General features: G+C 40.7%; 1 protein-coding gene across 1 annotated transcript in view; it reads left to right on the top strand.

The window, feature by feature from the left end:
* Positions 1-710: 710 nt before the first annotated feature.
* The window catches only part of LOC137371299 (palmitoyltransferase ZDHHC20-B-like), a 103294-nt gene continuing 79906 nt past the window's right edge, over positions 711-24098 (top strand). The window contains exons 1-3 of the mRNA XM_068033642.1: positions 711-837; positions 10541-10567; positions 20354-20448. Of these exons, the coding sequence (XP_067889743.1) occupies positions 720-837; positions 10541-10567; positions 20354-20448 (240 nt within the window). The 5' untranslated portion in view covers positions 711-719. The remainder of the gene's footprint in view (positions 838-10540; positions 10568-20353; positions 20449-24098) is intronic.

Here is a 24098-nt window from a genome sequence, read left to right on the forward strand (position 1 = left end):
TCAAGTGCTATGGGGAGCAGGTGGGAAAGTGGAGTTGAGGCAGATCAGCCATGATCATATTGAATGGCGGAACAGGCTTAAGGGGCCATATAGTTTAATGAGTCTGCTCATTAATAACAGGTTAATGAGTCTGCTATCCGCTATTCTTAAGAAGGGTAAATGTAAAACAGTTAGAGAAATTGAAGTTATCAGAGTAATGAAGGGAATGGTCATGGCTGACAAACATATTAGAATTATTTGATAAGGAATTGGAGCTCATGGATACGTATATAAAAGTAAAGACATTTTCAGTGAAATTATAAAAGCACATCTAAAACTCATTCCCGGGTCGGCATTTATGAGCAACAGATTTCCTGTATAAGAAAAAGAAATTGCATTAAGATAAGCCTGTTCATAATCTCAGGGGGTCCCAAAGAGCCTTACATCCAGTGAACTACTGCTGAAGTGTGGTCACTGTTACAATGTATGGAAGTTTTATTTTGACATTTAAAGCAAAATAAAACCAGTCCCAGAAAGCTGCCAGGTCTAAAAATTTGAAGAACTCAATGAACTATGGCCATGCCAATCCTTACTTCACCAGAAATAGACCACGTGCTAGATACCCACCTGAGGTTCTGCCCCACGGTACTGAGAACAAGAGCCGGATCCGCCTCTCAGTGACGTAACTGTGCGTGATTACGTAGTTGGCCGTGCTCTCAGTGAGGGGGGGGGGAGGGAAGATGGCGCCGTCTCATTTTCTGAGGTGTTGTCAGCGGGTGGTCGGCTGGATCCCCGTCATTTTTATCACGCTCGTTGCCTGTTGGTCTTACTACGCTTATGTGGTAGAATTATGTATCTGTGAGTAAATGATAAAAACACGCACGATGTGTCGTCGTTCCTCTTTAAAAAAAATCTTGCTCTAAAGGCGCGGCAGAAGTGGAATTAGAGCTGGAGCAACTGACTGCGGGTTTGCCAGTCAAAGCCGGCGGAGAGGAGGCTCTCCGGGCACTCGGCTCAGGCTCAACCGGAGTTTAGAGGAGGCAATGCGCATTCACACAGATGTTTTACCATCTGTAGATAGCTGCATCTGCCCCTCGGTCCCCAGCAACTTCCAGTGACTGTCAGTGGTCACAGTAACAAACCTGTGGATATGATAAATTTAAACTGAAGAACTTGGCCAGCAAAGGATGTAACTTGTAGTCGAATCGATTTTGATTGTAATCATCGCCACCTGTAGAATCGCTTTGTTGTTTTCAAACTACGTACTTAGTCATGAATAAATGACATTGGCGTTGGGAAATGATTGTACAGTTTCTTAAAGAGCAAGACAAAAAGTTGTTGACTTCGATCTAATCATTAAATCTAAATAAGATTTACTCTTTTGATTAAGTAGATAAATGGAAGAAAATAGTGTAGATTATGTAAACTCTTTCACTTAATTAAATTTCTGTGGTTTTCTCTGGTTCGATTGGTAAAGTGATGCTCGCAGACCAGGAAGTCCCAGAATCGCTACTTGTGTTCTCAGGATAGCACCACAGTGCTGCAGTCGACATTTGGCCGCCACTTCTGAACACTAGCCAACTAACTCGATTAAATTTTTTGAGGCGGTAACAAGGAGGGTTGGTGAGGGTTAGCGTGTTTGTAGTCTGCATGGATTTTGACAAGTAAGAGCCCGTGGAATCCAAGGGCAAGTGGCAAGTTGGATCCAAAATTAGTTTACTGGCAGGAAAAGGGTAGTGGCCGATGGGTGCTTTTGTGACTGGAAAGCTGTTTCCAGTGGGGTTCTGCAGTGCTCCGTACATGGTCGCTTGCTTTTTGTGGTATGTATAGCAATGATTTAGATTTAAATGTACCGGGCATGATTAAGAAATTTGCAGATGATACAAAAAATAGTTGACTGTGGAAAAATGACGTAGCCTGCAAGAAGATATCAATGGATTTGTCATGTGGGCAGAAGAGTAGCAGGTGAAATTCAATCCAGAGAATTGAGAGTTAGTGGGGGGTGGGGGGTGCAAATATGAGAAGGGAATAAATAGGGCACTGAGGCGTGTAAAGGAACATTTGCATCTCCACACCCCTGAGGGAGAGGACAAGTAGATAAGGTGCTTAAGACATATGGGATACTTTCCTCTATTAGCCAAGCCATAGAATGTGAGCAGGGAAATTATGCTAGAACTGTAGTTAGGCCATTGTTAGAGTATTGCGTACTGTTTTAGTCACGTCATTGTTGGAAGGATGTGATTGCACTAGAGAGGTACAGAGAGATTTACGAGGATGTTGTCAGTAGTGGAGAATTTTAGCTATGAGGAAACATTGGATAGGCTGGGGTCATTTTCTTTGGAATAGAGGATGCTGAGGGGAGATTTAATTGAGGTGTATTCAATTATGAGGAGCCTAGCTTAAGTGGATAGCAAGGTACTATTTCCCTTGGCAGAGAGGTCAATAAGCAGGGCACATAGCTTTAAAGTATTGGCAGATGGATTAGAAGGGAGTTGAGATTTTTTTTCACCCAGAGGGTGGTGGGTGTCTGGAACTCACTGCCTGAAAGGGTGGTAGAGGCAGAAACCTTCATCACATTTAACAAGTACTTGGATATGCACTTGAAGTGCTGTATCCTACAGGGCTATGGACCAAGAGGTCGAAAGGGGGATTAGATGGGATTGCTCTTTTTTTGGCTGGCACAGACACGATAGACTGAATGGCTTGCTTGTGTGCTGTAAATTTTCTATCTAGTGATTTCTGCTGAAGCTGCATGGTTAATGAGTGAATACAGAATCAAATAAAAACAGAAAATACTGGAAATACTCAGCATCTGTGGAGAGAAACAGAACTTGTCCTGTTGATGACCTTTCATCAGAACTGGGAAAAGTTAGAGATGTTATAGGTTTAAAGCAAGTGAAAAGGGGAGGGTGATAAAAGAACAAAAGGGAAGGTCTGTGATAGAGTGGAATATTGGACAGATTAAATGACAAAAGAATTGGTGGTGCAGGGTCAAAGGGAGTGGTAATGGGACAACTAAAGAATCAAAGGATTTGTCCAGAGGAGGTGGAATGGCAGAGTGATGAACAGCTACCATCTCAAAGAAGAAACAAGGGGAAAATGAGACTAAAACCAAAACTTGCAAAGAAAAGGAAACAATGGGGGAAAACCATAGCAATGTAGGACACCTAGGAGAAAGATGAGGCAGGAGTGAAGGAGATCTGATGAGAAAGGTTGGGGGGGAAGTTGGCAGAAAATTTAGATTAGTGAGTTGCTGATAGTTTATCATAGTCATTTACTGGACAGAAGGAGGCCATTTGTCCCATTGAGACCATGCCGGCTCTCCATGGAGCTATCCAATAAGTTCCACTACCCCGCTGGACCCCCATAGCCCTGCAAGCTTATTTCCTTCAAGTGGCCATCCAATTTCCTTTTGTAGTCATTGATTGCCTCCTCTTCCACCACCCTTATGGGCAGTGAGTTCCATCCAGGTCATTACCACCCACTGTATTTTTTTTTTTAAGTGCTTCCTCGTATTCCCCCTGCATTTCTTGTCAAAACCTTCAATCTGTGTCCCCTAGACCTTTTACCATTAGTTAATGGGAACAATTTTTCATTGTCTAACTTATTTAAGTCTGTCATAATCTTGTACACTTCTGTTAAATCTCCCCTCAATTGCCTTTGCTGTAAGGAGAACAGCCCCAGCTTTTCCAACCTAACCTTGTAACTAAAATCCTCCATACCTGGAACTATTCCGGTAAATCTCCTCTGAACCCTCTCAAGGACCCTCGCATCCTTCCAAAGGTATGATAACTAGAACTGGACGCAGTGTTCCAGTTGTGCCCTAGCCAGAGCTTTATAAAGGTTCTGCATCACTTTGTTGCTTTTATACTCTATGCCTCTATTTATGAAGCCCAAGATCCCATATGCTTTACTAACCACTCTCTCAATATGACCTACCACCTTCGAAGATCGTGCACGTGCACCCCCAGGTCCCTCTGTTCCTGCACGCTCTTTAGAACTGTGCCATTATGTATCTATTGCCTCTTCCTATTCCCTCTGCCAATATGCATCACCTCATTTGTCAGTATTGAATGTCATCTGCCACCTCTACCTCTCTCCATTCTATTGGCTTATCTGTCCTGTTACAGGCTTTTCATATCATCCTCACTGTTTGCCACACCTCGAAGTTTGGTCTCATTGGCAAATTTTGAAATTCTACTCTTTATTCCAAGATCCAAGTCATTTATATATAGCAAAAAAAAGTAGTGGTCCTAGCACTGACCTTTGGGGAGCACCACTGTCTACATCCTCTAGTCTGAAAAAACAACCACTTACTGCGACTCACTATTTTCTGTCCTTAAGCCAATTTTTTATCCAATTGGACACTGATCCTCTTATTCCATGAGCCTGAATTTTGTTAACCAGCCTTTTATGTGGTACCTTATCAAATGCTTTTTTAAAATCCATATAAACAACATCCACTGCATTCTCTTCATCAACCTTCTCTGTTCCTTCATCAAAAAATTCAATTAGATGAGTCAAGCATGAGCTCCCTTTTACAAATCCATACTGGCTCTCCTTAATTATCTTGAACCTCCAAGTGTCTGTTGATTTTTTTTCCCCGCCCCCCCCGATTATTGTTTCTAAAACCTTATCCACCACTGACAAACTACTGGCCTGTAGTTGCTTGGACTGTCCTTACGCCCTTTTTTGAATAAGGGTATCACATTTGCCACTCTCCAATCCTCCGGCACCTCCCCTGTATCCAGGAAAGATTGGAAGATTGTGGAAGCCTTTCTTCTATCTCCACCCCCACTTCCTTTAGCAACCTGGGATGCAAGCCATCCGGACTAGCTGACTTATCTACCCAGCCTTTTTAGTACTTCCCCCTCTGTTTTTACCAGTTTAGTCTCACACTTGCAGACAAAGAAGAGACATTAAGCATAACCGTCACCTAGTCTGCATTGGTCTCCCCATTGTGGAAGAGACTGTATTGTGATCATTGAACACAATATTCTAGATGAGAGGAAGAAGCATTAGGACCCTGAACAACTGTGTGGGGGAAGTGAATGGACAGTTAATACATCTCCTGTATTTGCATGGAAAGGTGCCAGGAGAATGGGAGCTGGAAGTTGGGGTGTTGGAAAAATGAATCACTATTGTCAAGAGAGCTGGCCCTCTAAAAGCAGAGTGGAGGAGATGATGTGTAGCATGGTGGGATCATTTTGTAGGTGGCAGAAATGGCAAATGATTTGGTGTGCACAATCATACCTTGGAATCCATTTTCCCCTCCCCTCACTTCACTGCTTTCTGGAGAGACTGTTTCCACCAACTGAACTTCCAGGTCCAAACCCCTTCCCGTGCAAATGCAGACATATCACCTACCCATTCACCATCTCTGATACTATCCAGGGACACAGACTGCTACAGAATCAAAATACTGTGGATGCTGGAAATCAGAAATAAAAACAAATGCTGAACATGTGGATTAATTAAGGAAAGCCAGCATAGATTTGTTAAGGACAAATTGTGTTTAATTTGTTTGAGTTTTTTGAGGTAACAGAGGGTGATGTTGTTTATTGTGGTGTTTGTGGACTTGCAAAAGACATTTGATAAAGTTTCACAAAGCAGGCTTCTCAGCAATGTTAAAGCCATGTAATAAAAGGAGCAGTGACAGCATGGATGCGAAATTGGCTGAGTGACAAGAAACAGAGTAGTGGTGAACAATTGTTTTTCGGACCGGAGGAAGATATACTGTGGGGATCCCCAGGGGTCAGTGTTGGCACCATTGTTTTTCTTGATGTATATTAATGATCTAGACTTTGACATACAGGGCAGAATTTCATAATTTACAGATGACTCAAGACTTGGACGTATTGTGAACTGTGAAGAGTATAGTGATGAACTTCAAGAGGACTTGGGCAGGCTGGTGAAATGGGCAGACAAAGATGAAATTTAATGCAGTTAAGTGTGATTTTGATAGGAAGAACGAAGAGAGGCAATATAAAATAAAGGGGTGCAGGAACAGAGGGACCTGGAAGTACATGTGCACAAATCACTAAAGGGGCAGGGCAGGTTGAGAAAGCAGTTAATAAAGCATAAGGGGTTTATAAATAGGGCCATTGATGACATAAGCAAGGAATTTGTGCTGAATGTGTATCAAACCCTGGTTTGGCCTCAACTGGAGTATTGTGTCCAATTCTGGGCACCATCCTTAAGGCATTAGAGAAGGTGCAGAAAAGATTCACGAGAATGGTTCCAGGTATGAGGAACTTCAGTTACGTGGATAGATTGGAGAAGGTGGGGCTGTTCTCCTTGGAGAAGAGAAGATTAAGAGGAGATTCAGTCGAGGTGTTCAAATCATGAGGCGTCTAGACAGAGTAGATAGGGAGAAACTGTTCCCATTGGTGGAAGGGGTGAGAACCAGAGGACACTGATTTAAGATGATTAGCAAAAGAAGCAATGGCAACATGAGGAAAAACTTTTTTTTTTACGTAGAGTGGTTCGGATCTGGAATGCACTGCCTGAGAGTGTGGTGGACGCAGATTCTGTCGTGGCTTTCAAAAGAGAATTGAATAATTATCTGAATAAATTGAAGGGCTACTGGGGAAAGGCTATGGAGGGGGTAAGGTGAGTTGCTCTTCCAGAGAGCTGGCAAATGACCATTTCTGTGCTGTAGCCATTCTATGATTCAATGAAAACTTAGCAGGTCTGGCAGCATCTGGGGATGGGAGACATAGTTAACGTTTCAGGTCAATGATCTTTCATCAGAAGCTTAAGGGACAGTGTCTCATCTTTCTCCTAGGTACACTGCAGCCCTCAGATCTGAAAATTGACTTAAGGCTTTATGTGCATCCACATCTTTAAACTTATTTTAATTTTACGCCTACCCTCCCTCCCCTACTCAGGCTACCCATTTCATAAATTTTCTCTCTTGCCCCTGGTCTTTCACTTTCTTAGCTATTCACAACCTGTTTAATTCTGGAAATATCAATATTATTGTTTGTTACTTGACTGAGATTATATATTCCACTGCTGCTCCCTCTCCGTTAGCATTTTTAGCCTTTATATTTCCCCTTCTCTCTTTCCAGTCATATTAATATGCCTGTCTGTTTTTTATTCAATTTTGAATAATGTACATACCCAATATGTCAATACTCTCCAAAAATGTTGACTGACCTGTGATTTTAGCTGTCCTTGTTTGAAATTTTCAGCATTTGTGATATCTTGTTTTTTTTGCGTCTTTATCTAATGGATAAACTATATTCTGTGCAATAATTGCATGACAGAAATAGTTTTAAATTGAGTTGTAGAAGACACAAATAACATCCCAGCAATACTTGTAAATCATGAGGTGAAAGGAGCTTAAAACAATTACAATTACCAGAGAAAGGGTACTGATAAAACTATTAGAACTAAAGGCTGACAAGTCCCCAGGACCTGATGGCTTGCATCCTAGGGTCTTAAAAGAAGTTGCTGCTGAGATAGTATATGCATTAGTTGTAATTTTCCAAAATTCCTTCGATTCTGGAAAGATCCCATCAGATTGGAAAATAGCGAATGTAACTCCTCTTTTCAAAAAAAAAAAGGGAGGGAGACAGAAAGCAGGATACTACAGGCCAGTTAGCCTAACATCTGACATAGGGAAAATGTTAGAATCTGTTATTAAGGAGGTTATAGCAGGGCACTTAAATCTTAATGCTATCAGGCAGAATCAACATAGTTTTGTAAAGGAGTAATCGGGTTTGAATAATTTATTAGAGTTCTTTGAGGAAGTAACGAGCAATGTGGATAAAGAGGAACCTATAGATCTGGTGTACTTGGATTTCCAAAATGCATTTGATAAGGTGCTGCATCAAAAGTTACTACACAAAATAAGAGCTCATGGTGTAGGGGGTAACATATTAGTATAGGTAGAAGATTAGTTAGCTAACAGGAAACAAGGTCAGGCATAAATGGATCATTTTTGGATTGGCAGGCAGAATCTAGTGGAGTGCCACAGGGATCAGTGCTGGGGCCTCAACTATTTACAATCTGTATCAGTGACTTGGATGAAGGAACAGAATGTATGGTTGCTAAGTTTGCTGATGACACAAATATTGATAGAGTAAGTTGTGAAGAGGACATGAGTCTGCAAAGGGATATAGATAGGTTAAGTGAGTGGGCACAAATTTGGCAGATGGAGTATAATGTGAGAAAATATGAACTTGTCCATTTTGGGATGAAGAATAGAAAGGCAGTATATTTAAATGGCGAGAGATTGCAGAACTCTGCACTACAGAGGGATCTGGGTGTCCTGGTACATGAATCGCAAAATGTTAGTATGCAGGTACAACAAGTGATTAGGAAAGGCAAATGGAATGTTGTCGTTTATTGCAAGGGGAATGGAATATAAAAGTAGGGAAGTTTTGTTAGTTATACAGGGCATTGGTGAGACCACATCTGGAGTACTGTGTACAGTTTTGGTTTCCTTACTTAAGAAATGGTATAATTGCATTAGAAGCAGTTCAGAGAAGATTCACTTGACTGATTTCTGGGATGAAGGAGTTATCGTATGAGGAAAGGTTGAACAGATTGGACCTGTATCCATTAGAGTTTAGAAGAATGAGATCTTATTGAAACATATAAGATCTTGAGGGGACTTGACAGGGTAGATACAAGGTGGATGTTTCCCCTTGTGGGAGAGACTAGAACCAGGGTACACAGTTTAAAAATGAGGAGTCTCCCATTTAAGACAGAGACGAGGCGAAATCTTTTCTCTGAGGGTCATTAATCTGTGGAACTCTCTTCTCGTGTGGAGGCAGGGTCATTGAATATTTTTAAGGCTGAGTTAGATAGATTCTTGGTTGACAAGGGAGTCAAAGGGTATAGGGTTTAGACAGGAAAGTAGAGTTGAGGCCACAATCAGATCAGCCATGATCTTATCAAATGGCGAAGCAGGCTGAAGGGGCCGAATGGCCTACTTCTCCTGATTTGTTTGCTTCCCTCCAAGAAATGCCACTTGTACTGTGGTCTGATTTTCATGAGGAAATAGGGGGTAATACCATATTGTAATTGCTTTTTTTAACTAGTTACGTTAAAATAAAGGAAATCATGAACTGACAAACTAAGCAACTAATATAGAGCATGATTATTGCACAACCTTGCAATTTTGTCCTGTTTCTTTTATGCTTTCTCTTAGTTGGCAGCAGTGGGTACAGCACATGGAAACTGTTTTTGTTCAATGTGTTAAGGGTGTAATGTACAAATTATGCCAGGAAAGAAAAGTGTAATTACATTTTTTTCATTCCCTAATGATTTGTATCATCTTGCATATTTAGATGCTTTTTTGTGGTGTTTATTGTTTGAATGTATTACTACGGTATATAAATCTGGGATATCAAAACTTGACAAATCCTTATGCACGCTGTTTAGTTTTTTATTGTACTTCAATGTGTAATCCAGTTCAGATTCACTTTGAAAGCTTTTCTTGAGCTTACTTAATTTTGAAAAAAATGTTTTGCTAAGACTTGGAGTTCCTGGCTTCCCATGCAGCTCAGTTATCATCAGATTAAAAGGTGCGAACAAGGGGGCAAACATCCAGCGTTCTGAATCCTGACTGCTGTCTAGTGACCCCTGATGGAAAGTGCACATGTAGATGCTGGGTGAGGACAAAATCTGGGCTTGATTATGATGTCTCATCCGTGCATTCACATAGCTTGCCAGCAGTCACCACATAAGGATGACCAGTTGAGTAACATATTGGTGAGCAACCAGTGTCTGTGAAACCATTCTCAAGCAGGAGTTAACAGACTGAGGAGAGGGTAAAATTGGGGAAAAGAAACAAAAAAAGAGAGTCTAACTATTTCAAAAGGTCTCATTTAAGCCTGGCAGCTTTATCCATCGAAGTAGAAACAATTCTACCATAGTGCCCTAGGCTCCCAATTACTTTGGAAGACAGAAATAAAAACAAAATGCTGGAAATGTTTAGGTCTTGATGAAAGGCCACAGACCTGAAATGTTAACTCTTTCTCTCTCCACAGATGCTGCCTGACCTGCTGTGTATTTCCAGCATTTTCTGTTTTTATTTCAGATTTCCAGCATCTGCGGTATTTTGCTTTTGTACTGTGAAAGCCACCTGTTTACCTTGCAAAACAGCCCATAGCATTACAACACCGCTAAAAACTGCAAACAGAATTGTGTTACATGTATAGTTGTTCTAAAGTCACAGCTTGTGAGTTTGTTTCATTGGTTTGGGGAAGGTGCATACAGGCAATGACCTTTGACTCCAGCAGCAGTGTTTATATTGACACTAAATGGGGCTGTTTTCAGAGGCATTCATGAAAATCACTATTGGGTAGATCACCCTTCTGTAGGTCATTGCACCTTCAGAGGCAGAAGTGCCACTTTATGTATTTTACAAGCCTTAAAATCAGAGCCGTTGGTGGCATAGCTGTAAAATAAATGGGACATTGTGTTTTGGCTACCTATTAATGGGGGTGTCATGGTTTGGACTTACTGAAACGTGAGCTTTGATGAACGTGTAAGCTTGCATCTTCTGGTGTTCCAAGCTTCAACAATTTATTTTTCTATCTTGCAGTTACCATCCAGAGTATTGGAGAAAAAGGTGAGGATTTATCTTTAGCAAACTTTGCTTTGAGATCTCAAAAGTAACATGATTTTAAAAATGTTTTGCATTTGAATGTGAATTGCTTAAGTAAACATAGAGCTTTCCCTGTGATGTGACGATGGTTTCATTTTGCCATGCATATTTTCCGTAATCATCAATGGGCGGGCTAACATTAATAGATTAAGGAACAATTAACCACTTAACATTCTAGGATAATTACAGAATGAGGCCAACGGAGAGTAAAGGTTTCTGAATCTCAACTGCAGAAGTCAACAGGTACCTCCTAGGGTATAAATTTTTAATTTTGCACATCAGCCATTTTTGTTGCTTTTCTGAAATTATAAGCTAGTCATAGTTATTGCTGCATTTTGTCAGTTTTGTGATATATCAGTCAAGAACAAAGTTATTTTGTTCAGTCAGTCCTGAATTTGAACTCCAGTACCAAAGATAAAAAGACGATGTCCCTAAGCCACTGTACAGGGAGTTTTCACTTTTTTTCCCCCTCCCATCATAAGTAACTATTCATAAATGGCCATATTCTGTTTGACAAAATAGTATTTAGCTTCTTCAGTGCATTGCAGTAGAGCAGTTTACATTATTTTGCAAGGACAGTTTTGTTGCATGCGTATATACGTGGATGAGGAGTTATTGAGAGACTTGAAGTTAGGGCTGAGAAGGTGAAACAGTTGACCTCTGAGATCTTCAAGATTATGAAAAGTTGTGAAAGTTAAATAGTGGTAGTTGTTTCCATTGGTTGGTGAGATGTTAAACATAAATCACAGATTTGAAGTAACAAGGTAATGTAGTGGTTATGTTATTGGGCTAGTAATCCAGAAGCCTGAACTAATAATCTGGAGACATAATTCAAATCTCACCACACCAGGTTATGATTTTGAATTCACATTTTTTCAGAAAAAACAAAAAAAAAATAGTATCTGTGATGGTGACCATAAAGCTATGGGATTGTTATTAAAAAGCTAAGTGGTTCGCTACTGTCCTTTTAGAGAAGGAAATCTACTATCCTGACCTGGACTGGCTTATATGAGACTACAGACCCACATCAATGTGGTTGACTTTCTTCTGAAATGGCGGAACAAGCCACCCAGTTGAATCAAACCACTACAAAGAAGGATAAGAAGAAAATAACAAATGGACCCTTCGGTTTCAAATTAGGTATTGGATTTGGACACAACAAAAGAGCACCTAGCCAGTTGACCCTGCAAAGTCGTCCTCTCACATCTGGAGACATGCCAAAGTTAGGAAAACTGGTCCCGTAGACTGCTCAAGCATTTGACTGAATGTGGCATCAAGGAGCCCTAGCCAAATTGAAGTTAATGGGAATCATGGAAAACTGTCCACTGGTTGGAGTCATATCTATCACAAAAGAAGATGGTTGTGATTATTGGAGGCCTATCATCTCAGCTCCAGGGCATTCATGCAGGTGTTCCTCAGAGTAGTGTCCTCGGCCCAACTATCTTCAGGTGCTTCATCAATGACCTTCCCTCCATCATAAGGTCAGAAGTGGGGATTATTGCTGATGATTGTACGATGTTCAGTATCATTTGCAACTCATACTGAAACAGTCTGTGGCCATATGCAGCAAGACCTGGGCAGCATTCATTCTTGGGCTGATAAGTGGCAAGTAACATTCGTGCCACACAAGTGTTAGGCAATGACCATCTCCAGCAAGAGAGAATTTAACCATCTCCCCCTGACATTCGACAGCATTACCATCGCTGAATCCCCCACTATCAACATCCTGAGGGTTACCATTTCCCAGAAACTGAACTGGGAGTAGCCATATAAATACTGTAGCTACAAGGGCAGATCAGAGGCTAGGAATCCTTTGGCGAGTAACCCACCTCCTGACTTCCCAAAGCCTGCCCACCATCTAAAGGCACAAGTCAGGAGCATGATGGAATACTCTCCACTTGCCTGGATGAGTGCAGCTCCAACAGCACTCAGGAAGTTCGACACCATCCAGGACAGCGCAGCCTGCTTGATCGGTACCCCCATCCACTACCTTAAATATTCATTCCCTCCACCACCAATGCACAGTGGCAGCAGTGTGAACCATATACAAGATGTGCTGCAGCAACTCGCCACGCCTCCTTCAACAGCATCTACCACCTAGCAGGACAAAGGCAGCAGATGCGTGGGAACATACACCATCTGCAAGTTCCCCTCCAAGCCCCACACCATCCTGACTTGGAAATACATCACCATTCCTTCACTGTTGCTCAGTCAAAATCTTGGAACTCCCTCCCTAACGGCACTGTGGGTATACCTACACCAGATGGACTGCAGCGGTTCAAGAAGGTGGCTCGCTGCCCTCTTTTCAAGGGCAGTTAGGGATGGACAACAAATGCTGGCCTTGCCAGCAACATCCGCATCCCATGAATGAATACAAAAAGCATCATGTTATTTATGCTGTGCTAGTTAAAGGGGCAGTTGTTGCTTTGTAGATTAACCCTCATTTTAATACCTTAGATTTTTTTTTTGTTCTTGGGAATGTGTGATGCATAAGATCAAATTGTAGTAATTTAGGACTATGAATTCGTGTTAGTGTCATATTACAGTTACTTTGCAGGGTTGTCTCCAGCCAGAGCCCTGGCAGAAGCAACTTTGAACTGATTTTAATATTGTGACCAGAAAGGCTTCTGTGGTGAACTACTTTCTTCTAGTTTTTTGTTTAAATCTGGTATCTTCATAAATGCTTTTTTAAAAAAAAAACTACTGTAGCCCTGATCCCTTATTAGCTTATTTTGATGCATATGTTGTAGATCAGTTCAAACTGGCTTTTAAACTGTAGGCAAGCTAAGTTTTAAACCCAACTGCCAGTTATTAAAATTCCAAACAAGCTGCAGCAGCCAGTGAAAGGATATTTGAGTGGCAGGAATAACTCATTAAACTGAATAACCAGAAGTTAAAGCAATTAAAAATTTTGCAGGAAAAGATAGTATACTAAATAGCTCCATTAGACAGAAAAGATTGTAACTTTGAAAGGAGTATATTTATTTTAAAAATCTATAAAAGATTAGTTACATTCTAATTTCTATTTTGTCTAATTCGGAGTTGGATAAAGACACTACTGTAAAAATATATAATTGCATCACTAATACAATATTCACTAGTTCATTGTGAAACAAATTTGCTTGAAAACAAGGTCTGCTGTGAGTCTGTGCCCTTTTCAGATGCTGAAATCAGATCTTGCGACTAAGATTTGAAAGCTGAAATAATCTGGAGTTTAAGGACATAAAATGTAATATATGCATCGATAGTTTTGCCCCACTCTTTTTCACTGGGGAAGGCTAACCCTCACGGGCCAAACTGTTGGTCTGTATAGACCTTTTCCCCACACATAGTGGGGAAGATCCTGATCCATGATAGTCACAAATGTAGATTGCTGCAATTGTGCAAACCTAACTCTAATCTCTGCACTTCTGTTAAAGTTGTGTACATTACTTTGGAGCATCTGTTTTGTGCATATGTAATTGTCCTCATTGCCGAATAACGCTGAAATGGAAACGGGGCAGTATAGCAGGAAGGGAGCCAGCGGAAACAGCTCTTTATGTAAATTAACCCACAACCTGATGACATTTAATGCAGAAAAGTGTGATTCACTTTGGTAGGAAGAACGAGGAGAGGCAATATAAATAAAAGGGTACATTTCTAAAAGGGGTACCAGAGCAGAAGGACCTGGAGGTATATGTGCACAAATTATTGAAGGTTGCAGGGCAGGTTGAAAAAGCGGTTATTAAAGCATGTGGGATCCTGGGCTTTATAAATTGGGGCATAGAGTACAAAAACTATGAAGTTGTGATAAAGCTGTATAAAACACTGGTTCGGCCTCAGTTGGAGTATTGTGTTCAGTTCTGGATGCCATGCTTTCAGTAGGAGGTTAAGGCATTAGAGAGGGTGCAGAAACGATTCATGAGAATGGTTCCAGGGATGAGGAGCTTCAGTTACATGGAGACGTTGGAGAAGCTGTGGCTGTTCTTCTTGGAGAAGAGGAGATTTGATACACACGTTCAAAATCATAAAGGGTCTGGACAGAGTAGATGTGGAAAAACTGTTGACATTGGTGGAAGGATCCAGAACCAGAGGACACCGATTTATTTATTTATAGATACAGCACTGAAACAGACCTGAGAGTGTGGTGGAGGCAGATTCAATCGAGGCCTTCAAATGAGAACTAGCTAATTATCTGAACAGAAAATATTTGCAGGGCTAAGGGGAAAAAGCAGGGGAGTGGGACTAGGTGAGTTGTTCTTGTAGAGAGCCAGCACAGATATGATGGGCTGAATTGCTACTTCTGTGCTATAACTATTCTATGATTCCTCTGCCTCAGAGGCAAGAAGGCCACAGCTGTCACCTAAATAAGAAACTAGACAACATGAGAACATCCCCCACATGGAGGGGGCATGGAGAAGTGAGAGTGTAAGTGCAATGCTGAAGTAGAGAAAAGTACCAAGAGCATAGGAATTAGTGCTGACTAAGATCCTGCTTAACTGTTCAGATTACAGATGACATCAATTATGCAATATCTTGTTCCCTCAATAATATTGATCTACCATCACAAAAGTACGATGTTAATATATTCCGTATACTTCGCAGCATATTAACCTAGACAATCTGCTACTTCATCTCCATAAAAGCCCTTGCATCCTATCCTTACTGGGCTAAAATTACAAAAAGGATTTAGCTTTGCCAAATTCCATACTATAGAAATTCAAACTACTAGATACTGACAGCCTAACAGATTACAAGAAACAAATGTAACTCCTCAACAAGCAACTTTTTCTGTAACAGTATTAGCCACGTTCCATTGGATAGCTGGCATCACAATTCAGGACTATAAAACAAACCAAGTGCTCCAAATTTAATAGTTGATATTAAAGATTGATGCAACATTTATCTAAGGTATCATACTTCGCAAACACTACTATATTTATAAAGGCATTCAATATTAGAACACAGGGCAATCAATTTAACTTATAATAAAGGAAGTGACAGAGGATTTCAATGGAGATTTGTTTTCTTTGCGTCAAAGATTTTATTACCTACCCTCTCTCGCTACCCACCAATAGTCTCAGAACCCAGATTTCATCTGGAAACTCACTGAACTTGAATGGTCGAGTATTTAATTTTTTTGCACTTCTGTTGCCGGAACTCACTCTACTTGGCTCTGGCCCACTGCACTTACTGATTGTACTTTCAAAGTTGTACAGTTCCCAAGTATAGAAAGCAAGTACAGTAATTGGGTGCTAAACAAGAATGGATCTTGGCAACGGCACTCAAGGAAAAAAAACAAGGGGCAGATCTCATGGTGGCTTTTGCAGCCACAGAATCATGGAACACCAGGAGGCACCTTCATTCTTCATTTTACATAGAAGTTACAGCACATAAACAGGCCATTCAGCCCAAAAGGTCTATGCCTGTATTTATGTTCAACACGAGTCTCCTCCAACTTAGTTCATCTAACCCTGTCAACATACCCTTTGATTCCTTATGTGCTTATCAAACTTCACTTAAATGTATCTGTTTTTTGCCTCACTAACTTGTGCTATCAAATGTATAGAAGGTGTGGAACTTGGGAGTAAATCTATGGACTGAGGCTACAAAGTGCTTGTAACGTATTGCATAATTGATGTCATCTGTAATCTGAACAGTTAAGCAGGATCTTAGTCAGCACTTGGGTGGCACAGTGGCGCAGTGGTTAGTACCGTAGCCTCACAGCTCCAGCGACCCGGGTTCAACTCCGGGTACTGCCTTGTGTGGAGTTTGCAAGTTCTGCCTGTGTTTGCGTGGGTTTGCTGCGGGTGCTCTGGTTTCCTCCCACATGCCAAAGATTTGCAGGTTGATAGGTAAATTGGCCATTAAAAATTGCCCCTAGTATAGGTAGGTGGTAAGGAGAATATAGGGACAGGTGGGGATGTGGTAGGAATATGGGATTAGTGTAGGATTAGTATAAATGGGTGGTTGATGGTCGGCACAGACTCAGTGGGCCGAAGGGCCTGTTTCAGTGCTGTATCTCTCAAAAAAAAAAGTAATAATTCCTATGCTCTTGGTACTTTTCTCTAGTTCAGCATTGCACTTACACTCCCACTTCTCCATGCCCCCTCTATGTGGGGGATGCATATTGTGGGTTAATTTTATATAAAGAGCTGTTTCCACTGGCTCCCTTCCTGCTATACTGCCCCGTTTCCAGTTCAGCGTTATTCGGCAATGCGGACAATTACATATGCGCAAAACAGATGCTCCAAAGTAATGTACACAACTTTAATAGGAGTGCAGAGATTAGAGTTAGGGTTGCACAATTGCAGCAATCTACATTTGTGACTATCATTGATCAGGATCTTTCCCACTATCTGTGGGGAAAAGGTCTATACAGACCAACAGTTTGGCCCGTGCAGGTTAGCCTTCCCCAGTGAAAAAGAGTGGGGCAAAACTATCGATGCATATATTACATTTTATGTCCTTAAACTCCAGATTATTTCAGCTTTCAAATCTTACAGTCGCAAGATCTGACTTCAGCATCTGAAAAGGGCACAGAATCACAGCAGACCTTGTTTTCGAGCAAATTTGTTTCACAAAAATGAATAGTGAATATTGTATTAGTGATGTAGTGATTAGTGCTGGCTAGGAATTTGTACAAGGAAGCAGTAGTCATTCTGTAATATACAATTTCAAAAAAGGTTGTGTTGCAGTACTTTTGGTGAAAGGCTTTCTCCTGTTTTATTCCCTCTGGGTCAATACAAATTTTTGTTCAGATGAAATTTTCTAAATCAACTCAATTGTGGTTATAGAAGTAAATTGAATTTAACCTCTGCTTAACTGACTCTTAAACCTTATTAACTGAACTACTTATTTGTCAATGAGTTAAACTGTCCACCTAGAGGAATTAACTTCCTTTGCTCATTCTAGAGTATCATTTCTCAAGGATTAAATCTAATTTTTGTTTCTAGTTACTGATGATTAAGGATCACTTAGGAGTAGGTTATTATTGTAGCTCACTATGGTGAGCTATAATACATTTGCCCATGGTCATTATAATTAATATACTACATTGAAAATAAATGTAATATATATAGTGTTGAAGTGTACACACTCTGTCAAGCTATGGATCCTATATTCCCATCAATTAAAATGATTTATTTCACAAACTTCCATTGCATATGATAGAAACCACTGAATTATATTTGACACCTTGTTGTTAATCCACTACTTTGCATAGTGGCATTTGCAGTGCCAGATTTTAATTGACATTTGTATCGGTTCCTGTCGTGCCAGAAGTCCCTATGTACCATAGAGAAAATGGACTTGCCAGAGGCTATGGTAGTGTACATTGCAAAGGACACTTGAATTATCAGAGTCTTATGTAAGAATTTCTTTTTAAGTCTGAAATATGTACAGCATCAGCCTCTGCTGTTTGGATTTCCATATAATGCTGTAGACGTGGAGGTACAACTCAATTAAAAGACTTAGGAGTTGTCATCTGGGAGTTGGCTTCCACAGATTGCAGAGGGCTTAGTGTTCTGATTTGTCTGTTTATAGTCAACTCTTCCTACACTGCTTATTTTTCTATGTTTACTTTGATGAGGAATGTTATTCTTGAGTGCAGTCTGGAAATATGAATGGGAAAAGATAGGAAAATTAAATGGATGTTGCAACTAACATTTTGAAAGGTTAAGACAAAATTTTCTAGGATCGTTTATAAATAGAGACAGTGCTCAAAAGCACGTGGGTAATAGATTTCTGTAAGGCAATGATTAGGCCACATCTAGAGTACTGTGTGCAGTTTCAGCCACCACATTATAGAAAGTACATAAAAGCTATGGAGAATTTTGATGGGGTGAATAAGGAAAGATTATTTTTCTCTGGTTGGGGGAGTTAGTGATGATTTAAAATCCTCACTGGAAGGGTGAGTGCATAACCAGCCGCCTTGTTCGCCAGATGCAGCTGAGTCATACCCAGCAAGTACCATGCCTTGTTTTCCTCGGTCAAAACTGCCTTCTGCTTCAAACTAATCGTGAAAGCAAGGACAACTTGGCTCTCACGTTCTAAGAGGCAACCGTTTCCTCAAACATTCTCCCTGCTGTCATTTGGGAGATGTGAAGAAGCCATAGAATTTTTCATCTCCAAGTTTGTGACATTCTGTGCAGTTACATCTCTTCTATAATCTTTTGCTCTCCCCATCCCCATGCATGTGACATCCCACAGTCTTCCATCCACTTCAGCAAATGCTCTATCACTGTGCAGTTTCTCCCTTCTCAACCTTTGCCCTCGCCAAGCACATCACCTTCATGAAACCTACCCCCTGTTCCCTCGATCCCCTTTTCACTCAACTCTTGATTGATGAATTATGCCTCCTAGTCTGCATGTTAACCAACATTTTAAAGGGCTCCCTTTCTTCAGACAGCATCAGTCTCCCCCTCAAATACTTTGTCATCATCAGCCCCTCAAAAAACTGATTTATCTGTCCTCTCTAGCTACCACCTCATTTCTAATCTACATTTCCTTTAAGATTGTCAGGTCCTACCTGCACATGACCTCCCCAAAATTCACTCTTTGTATTCCTCCAGTCTATTTATTTTATTTTATTTAGAGATACAGCACTGAAACAGGCCTTTCGGCCCACCGAGTCTATGCCCACCAACAACCACCCATTTATACTAATCTTATATTAATCCCATATTCCCTACTACATCCCCACCATTCTCCTACCACCTACCTACACTAGGGGCAATTTACAATGACCAATTTACCTATCAACCTGCAAGTCTTTGGTTGTGGGAGGAAACCGGAGCGCCCAGCAGAAACCCATGTATTCACCGGGAGAACTTGCAAACTCCGCACAGGCAGTACCCAGAACTGAACCTGGGTCGCTGGAGCTGTGAGGCTGTGGTGCTAACCACTGTGCCGCCCAGTCTAGTTTCCACCCTACTTACAGCACCAAGACTAACCTAGCTATAGTCTTGAGTGACATCCTTTATGACTGACCTTGGTGTTTTATTTCGCCTTGACTTTCACACAGCATTAGACAAAATCATCCTTCATTGCCTCTCCTCTGCTGTCCAGCTTTGTGGGACTACTATTGCATGGGGGTTTAACTCCTGCCTGTCCAAATGCAGCCTGCATATCTCCAGCAATGACTTCTCTTCCCATCCCTCCAGTGCCTTTCCCCACTCTTTTACTTTATATCCTTCAGTCCTCCAAATCTGACCTTTCATGCACCCCCTTCCAACCCCCTCACTCTTCATTGGTGGAAGACCTTCAGTCACCTCAGGCTTTCTCTTTGGACCTCCCACCCTAAACCCCTCTGTGCTTCCATCTCTCTCTACTTCTTAAAAAAAAAAATACAGTAAACCCATCTTTTTAAATAAACTTTCAATTATGGTCCCCAGACTCCCCCTCCATTTCTTTATCCTAATTTTGTTTCCTTTTGGTTTCTGTAAAGCACTTTAGATCATCTATGCTAAAGGAGCTACATAAATGTAAGTCTTGGGATAAATTTCTTTATAGAGTTGTTAGAGCATGGAATGTTACATTTTTAAGGGAATTTTGGATAATTATTTTCAGAGGGAATGCACGGGGCAGTAGGATTATTTTTAGAATGTGTTGGCAAAGAGCTGGCACAGCCACTATGCACCAAATGTGTTGTCAATTTCTGTGGTTCTATAATCCTGCTATAGTTTGGATTTCTGCAACAAATGTATTGCCAACAACAGTGCATTGTAATTTTTGCTAACTTTAAAATGCTCTTTTTTCCTTCTGTTTCAGTTGTCTATCTTGTGGTGTTCCATCTATCTTTTGTCATGTTTGTGTGGTCCTATTGGAAGACTATTTTTACATCCCCAGCCAATCCATCAAAAGAGGTGAGTGTTGCATTTGCTCGAGAACATGTATTTGAGTTCTATGATTTTCCTTAAGTTCTGGAAAATGCTAATTCTAATGAAGAAGTGAAAATCAATTTGCTTTGTTAAATATGGAGACTGGGAATTTATCAATAAACGACTGCTGTCTGAATTTTGAGAGAATCAATAAAAATGGCAAGCTGCATCAGATTCTATCTAAATACATTAGAGGTTAAGTCTGAAATCCAACTATTTGTCAATAAATATTTTCTTTCTAGAAATATTGGGTATTCAATAATAGACTTAACGTACCTTCTTTTAAGATTTAAGATAGTTTCTCATTCTCATTTCATTTTCCATAAATTAGGTACAGTTAAAACTTTTATAAAGACTCTTGACAGATTAGGAATGTTTTATTTTTCGTGCTTCATATAGGCTATAGGATCGGCCAGAAAGTGGCTCGAAGGGGGATTAATGCAGATTGCAAGTTTGTTTGATTCTGGATGCTGATTTGGACACATTCAAGCAGAGAGACTTCAGTACTGGCAAGTCCTTCTATTTGGCTAGAGCTAAGGAATGAAAAAGGTGCAGTTACATTGCTCGGTGTAATCTATAGGCTACCAATTAGTGGGAAAGATGTAGAGGAACTAATTTGCAAGGAAATTACAGAGAGGTGCAAGAATAATGGAGGAGTTATAATGAGGGGACTTTATCCGAATATAGACTGGGATAGTAGTATTGTAAAGGGCAGAGAGGGGAAAAGAGTTCCTAGTATGTGTTCAAGAAAATGTTCTACAGTATGTTTCCAGTCCCATAAGAAAGAAGGTACTGCTAGACCTGGTTCTTGGGAATGAGGTGGGTCAAGTCAGTAGGGGAACATTTAGGGGGCAGTGATCATTGTATTATAAGGTTTAGTTAGGTTGGCTATGGAAAAGGGCAAAGAACAATCCAAAATAAGAATAATTAACGGGGGGAAGGCCAACTTCAATGGGGTAAGGATGGATCTGACCCAGATAAATTGGAATCAAAGGTTGGCAGACAAAACAGTAACTCAACCATGGGCTGCCTTTAAAGAAGAGGTAGTTGTAAAAGTCAAGGTATATTCCCACAAAGGAGAAAAGTAGGGCAAACAAATCCAGAGCTCCCTGGATGATGAAAGAGATAGAGATTAAAATGAAGAAAAAATGTGCTTATGACAGATGTCAGGTGGATTATACAACCGAGAACCAGGCTGAATATAGAAGGTTTAGAGGGGAAGTGAAAAAGCAAATAAGAGAAACAAAGACAATATGAGAAGACACTGGCAGCTAACATAAAAAGGAATCTAAAAGTCTTCTATAAATAGTAAAAGGGTGGTAAAAGGAGGAGTGGGGCTAATTCGAGACCAAAATGGGAATATATGCATGGAGGCAGGGGGCATGGCTGAGGTATTAAATGACTACTTTGCATCTGTCTTTACCAAGGAAGATGCTGCTGCACAGGTCATGGTGAAAGAAGAGGTAATTCAGACACTTGAAGGGTTTAAAATTGATATTGAGGAGGTATTGGATAGGCTATCTGTACTTAAAGTTGATAAGGCACCAGGACAGGGTGAGATGCATCCAAGGATAGTCAGGAAAGTGAGAGTGGAAATTGCGGAGATCATTTTCCAGTTTTCCTTAGACTTGGATGGTGCCAGAGGACTGGAGAGTTGTAAATGTTACAAGCTGGTTCAAAAAAGGGTGTAAAGATAACCCCAGCAACTATAGGCCAAACAATTAATATAAACTCATTGGTGGGGAAACTCCTAGAAATGATAATTCGGGGCAAAATTAATAGCCACTTGGGCAAATGCGGGTTAATTGAGGGAAGCCAGTGTGGATTTGTTACGGGCAAATCCTGTTTAATTAACTTGCTGGAGTTTTTTGATGAGGTGACAGAGAGGATTGATGAAGGTAATGCTGTTGATGTGGTGTACATGGACTTCCAAAAGGCATTTGATGAAGTGCCGCACAACAGACATGTGAGCAAAGTTATAGCTCGTGGAAGAAAAGGGACAGTAGCAACACATACAAAATTGGCTGAGTGACAGGAAATAGTAGTAGTAGTTAATGGATGTTTTTCAGACTGGAGAAAGGTTTGGAGTGGAGTTCCCCAGGGGTCGGTGTTAGGTGTTGGTGTACAGGGTACAATTTCAAAATTTGTGGATGATACAAAACCTGGAAGCATTGTGAACTGTGAGAAGGTTAGTGTAGAACTTCAGAAGGACATCGAAGGATTATGGAATGGACGGATTGGAAGTTGCAGATAGAATTTTATGCAGAGAAGTGTGAAGTGATTCATTTTGGTCGGAAAAGCAAAGAGACAATATAAAATAAAGGGTACACTTCTAAAGGGATGCAGGAGCAGAGGGATTTGGATGTATATGTACGTAAGTCATTGAAAGTGGCAGGACTGGTTGAGAGCGCGATTAATAAAGCATACGGCATCCTGGGCTTTATTAATAGGGCATAGAGTACAAAAGCAAGGAAGTTATGTTAAACTTGTATGGGATGCTCGTTCGGCCTCAGCTGGAGTATTGCAACAAGTTCTGGGCGCCACATTTTAGGAAAGATGTGAAGGCATTAGAGAAGTGCAGAAAAGATTCATGAGAATGGTTCCAGGGATGAAGAACTTCAGTTATGATAGATTGGAGAAGAGAAGGTTGAGAGGTGATTTGATAGAGGTATTCAAAATCATGAGGTGTCTGGACAGAGTAGATAAGGAAAAACTGTTCCCATTGGTGGAAGGATTGAGAACAAGAGGGCATAGATTTAAGGTAATTGGCAAAAGAAGCAATGGCGACATGAGGAGAAATTTTTTCATGCAGCGAGTGGTTAGGATCTGGAATGCACTGCCTGAGAATGTGGTGGAGGCAGCTTCAATCAAGGCATTCAAGAGGGAATTGGATTGTTATCTGAAAAGGAAGAATGTACAGGGCTATGGGGAGAAGGCAGGGGAGTGGCACTAGATTAATTGCTCCTTTGGAGGGCCAACGCAGACACGACAGGCCGAATGGCCGCCTTCTATACTGTAATCATGCTGTGATTCTGTGACCTCAACTGCTACTGAAATTTCCTCCTTTATACACCCCTCATCACTATCAGAAAACATGTTAATGCAAATTTAATCTCTAGACTTCACCTTGCAGATTATCCAATATCAATTGGGTTTAATTTGGGCATCCAAATTGACAGTTTCTCTGAGGAGAGTCACCTTCAATTAAAAAGAAACTGTGATGTGGGTGTTTTGATGAACAATATTTTGAACTTGCCTGGGCAGATGGTTTGAAGGTAACCTCCTGGTATTCTTAACTTCTCCATTTAAGATAAAATGCAGAGCCAGGATAGCAACAACCAAATACTACAGTGTCAATAGCACATCAGCAAAGCTAACAGAAAGGAAGGGGGTTGAAAAAGACATGGACTGCTTGTGTTTATGTTGAGGGATGTATGAATAAGTGAGTATTTTGCAGAATAATGGCCCAGATTTTGTGTTGAGAATAATGGTGAGTGTATTCGGTGCTCAGCTTTATTATGGAGTAAATCGGATAGTAACTTCTGGAGTCCACATGTGTGCAGTTAATTGCAGAAACCCAGAGTTTGTGGCCTGAGTTACCCTGCTGCTCCATATGTTGCACTATAACAGTATCT

Source organism: Heterodontus francisci, chromosome 6 (genome assembly GCF_036365525.1).
Source record: "Heterodontus francisci isolate sHetFra1 chromosome 6, sHetFra1.hap1, whole genome shotgun sequence".
NCBI lineage: Eukaryota > Metazoa > Chordata > Chondrichthyes > Heterodontiformes > Heterodontidae > Heterodontus > Heterodontus francisci.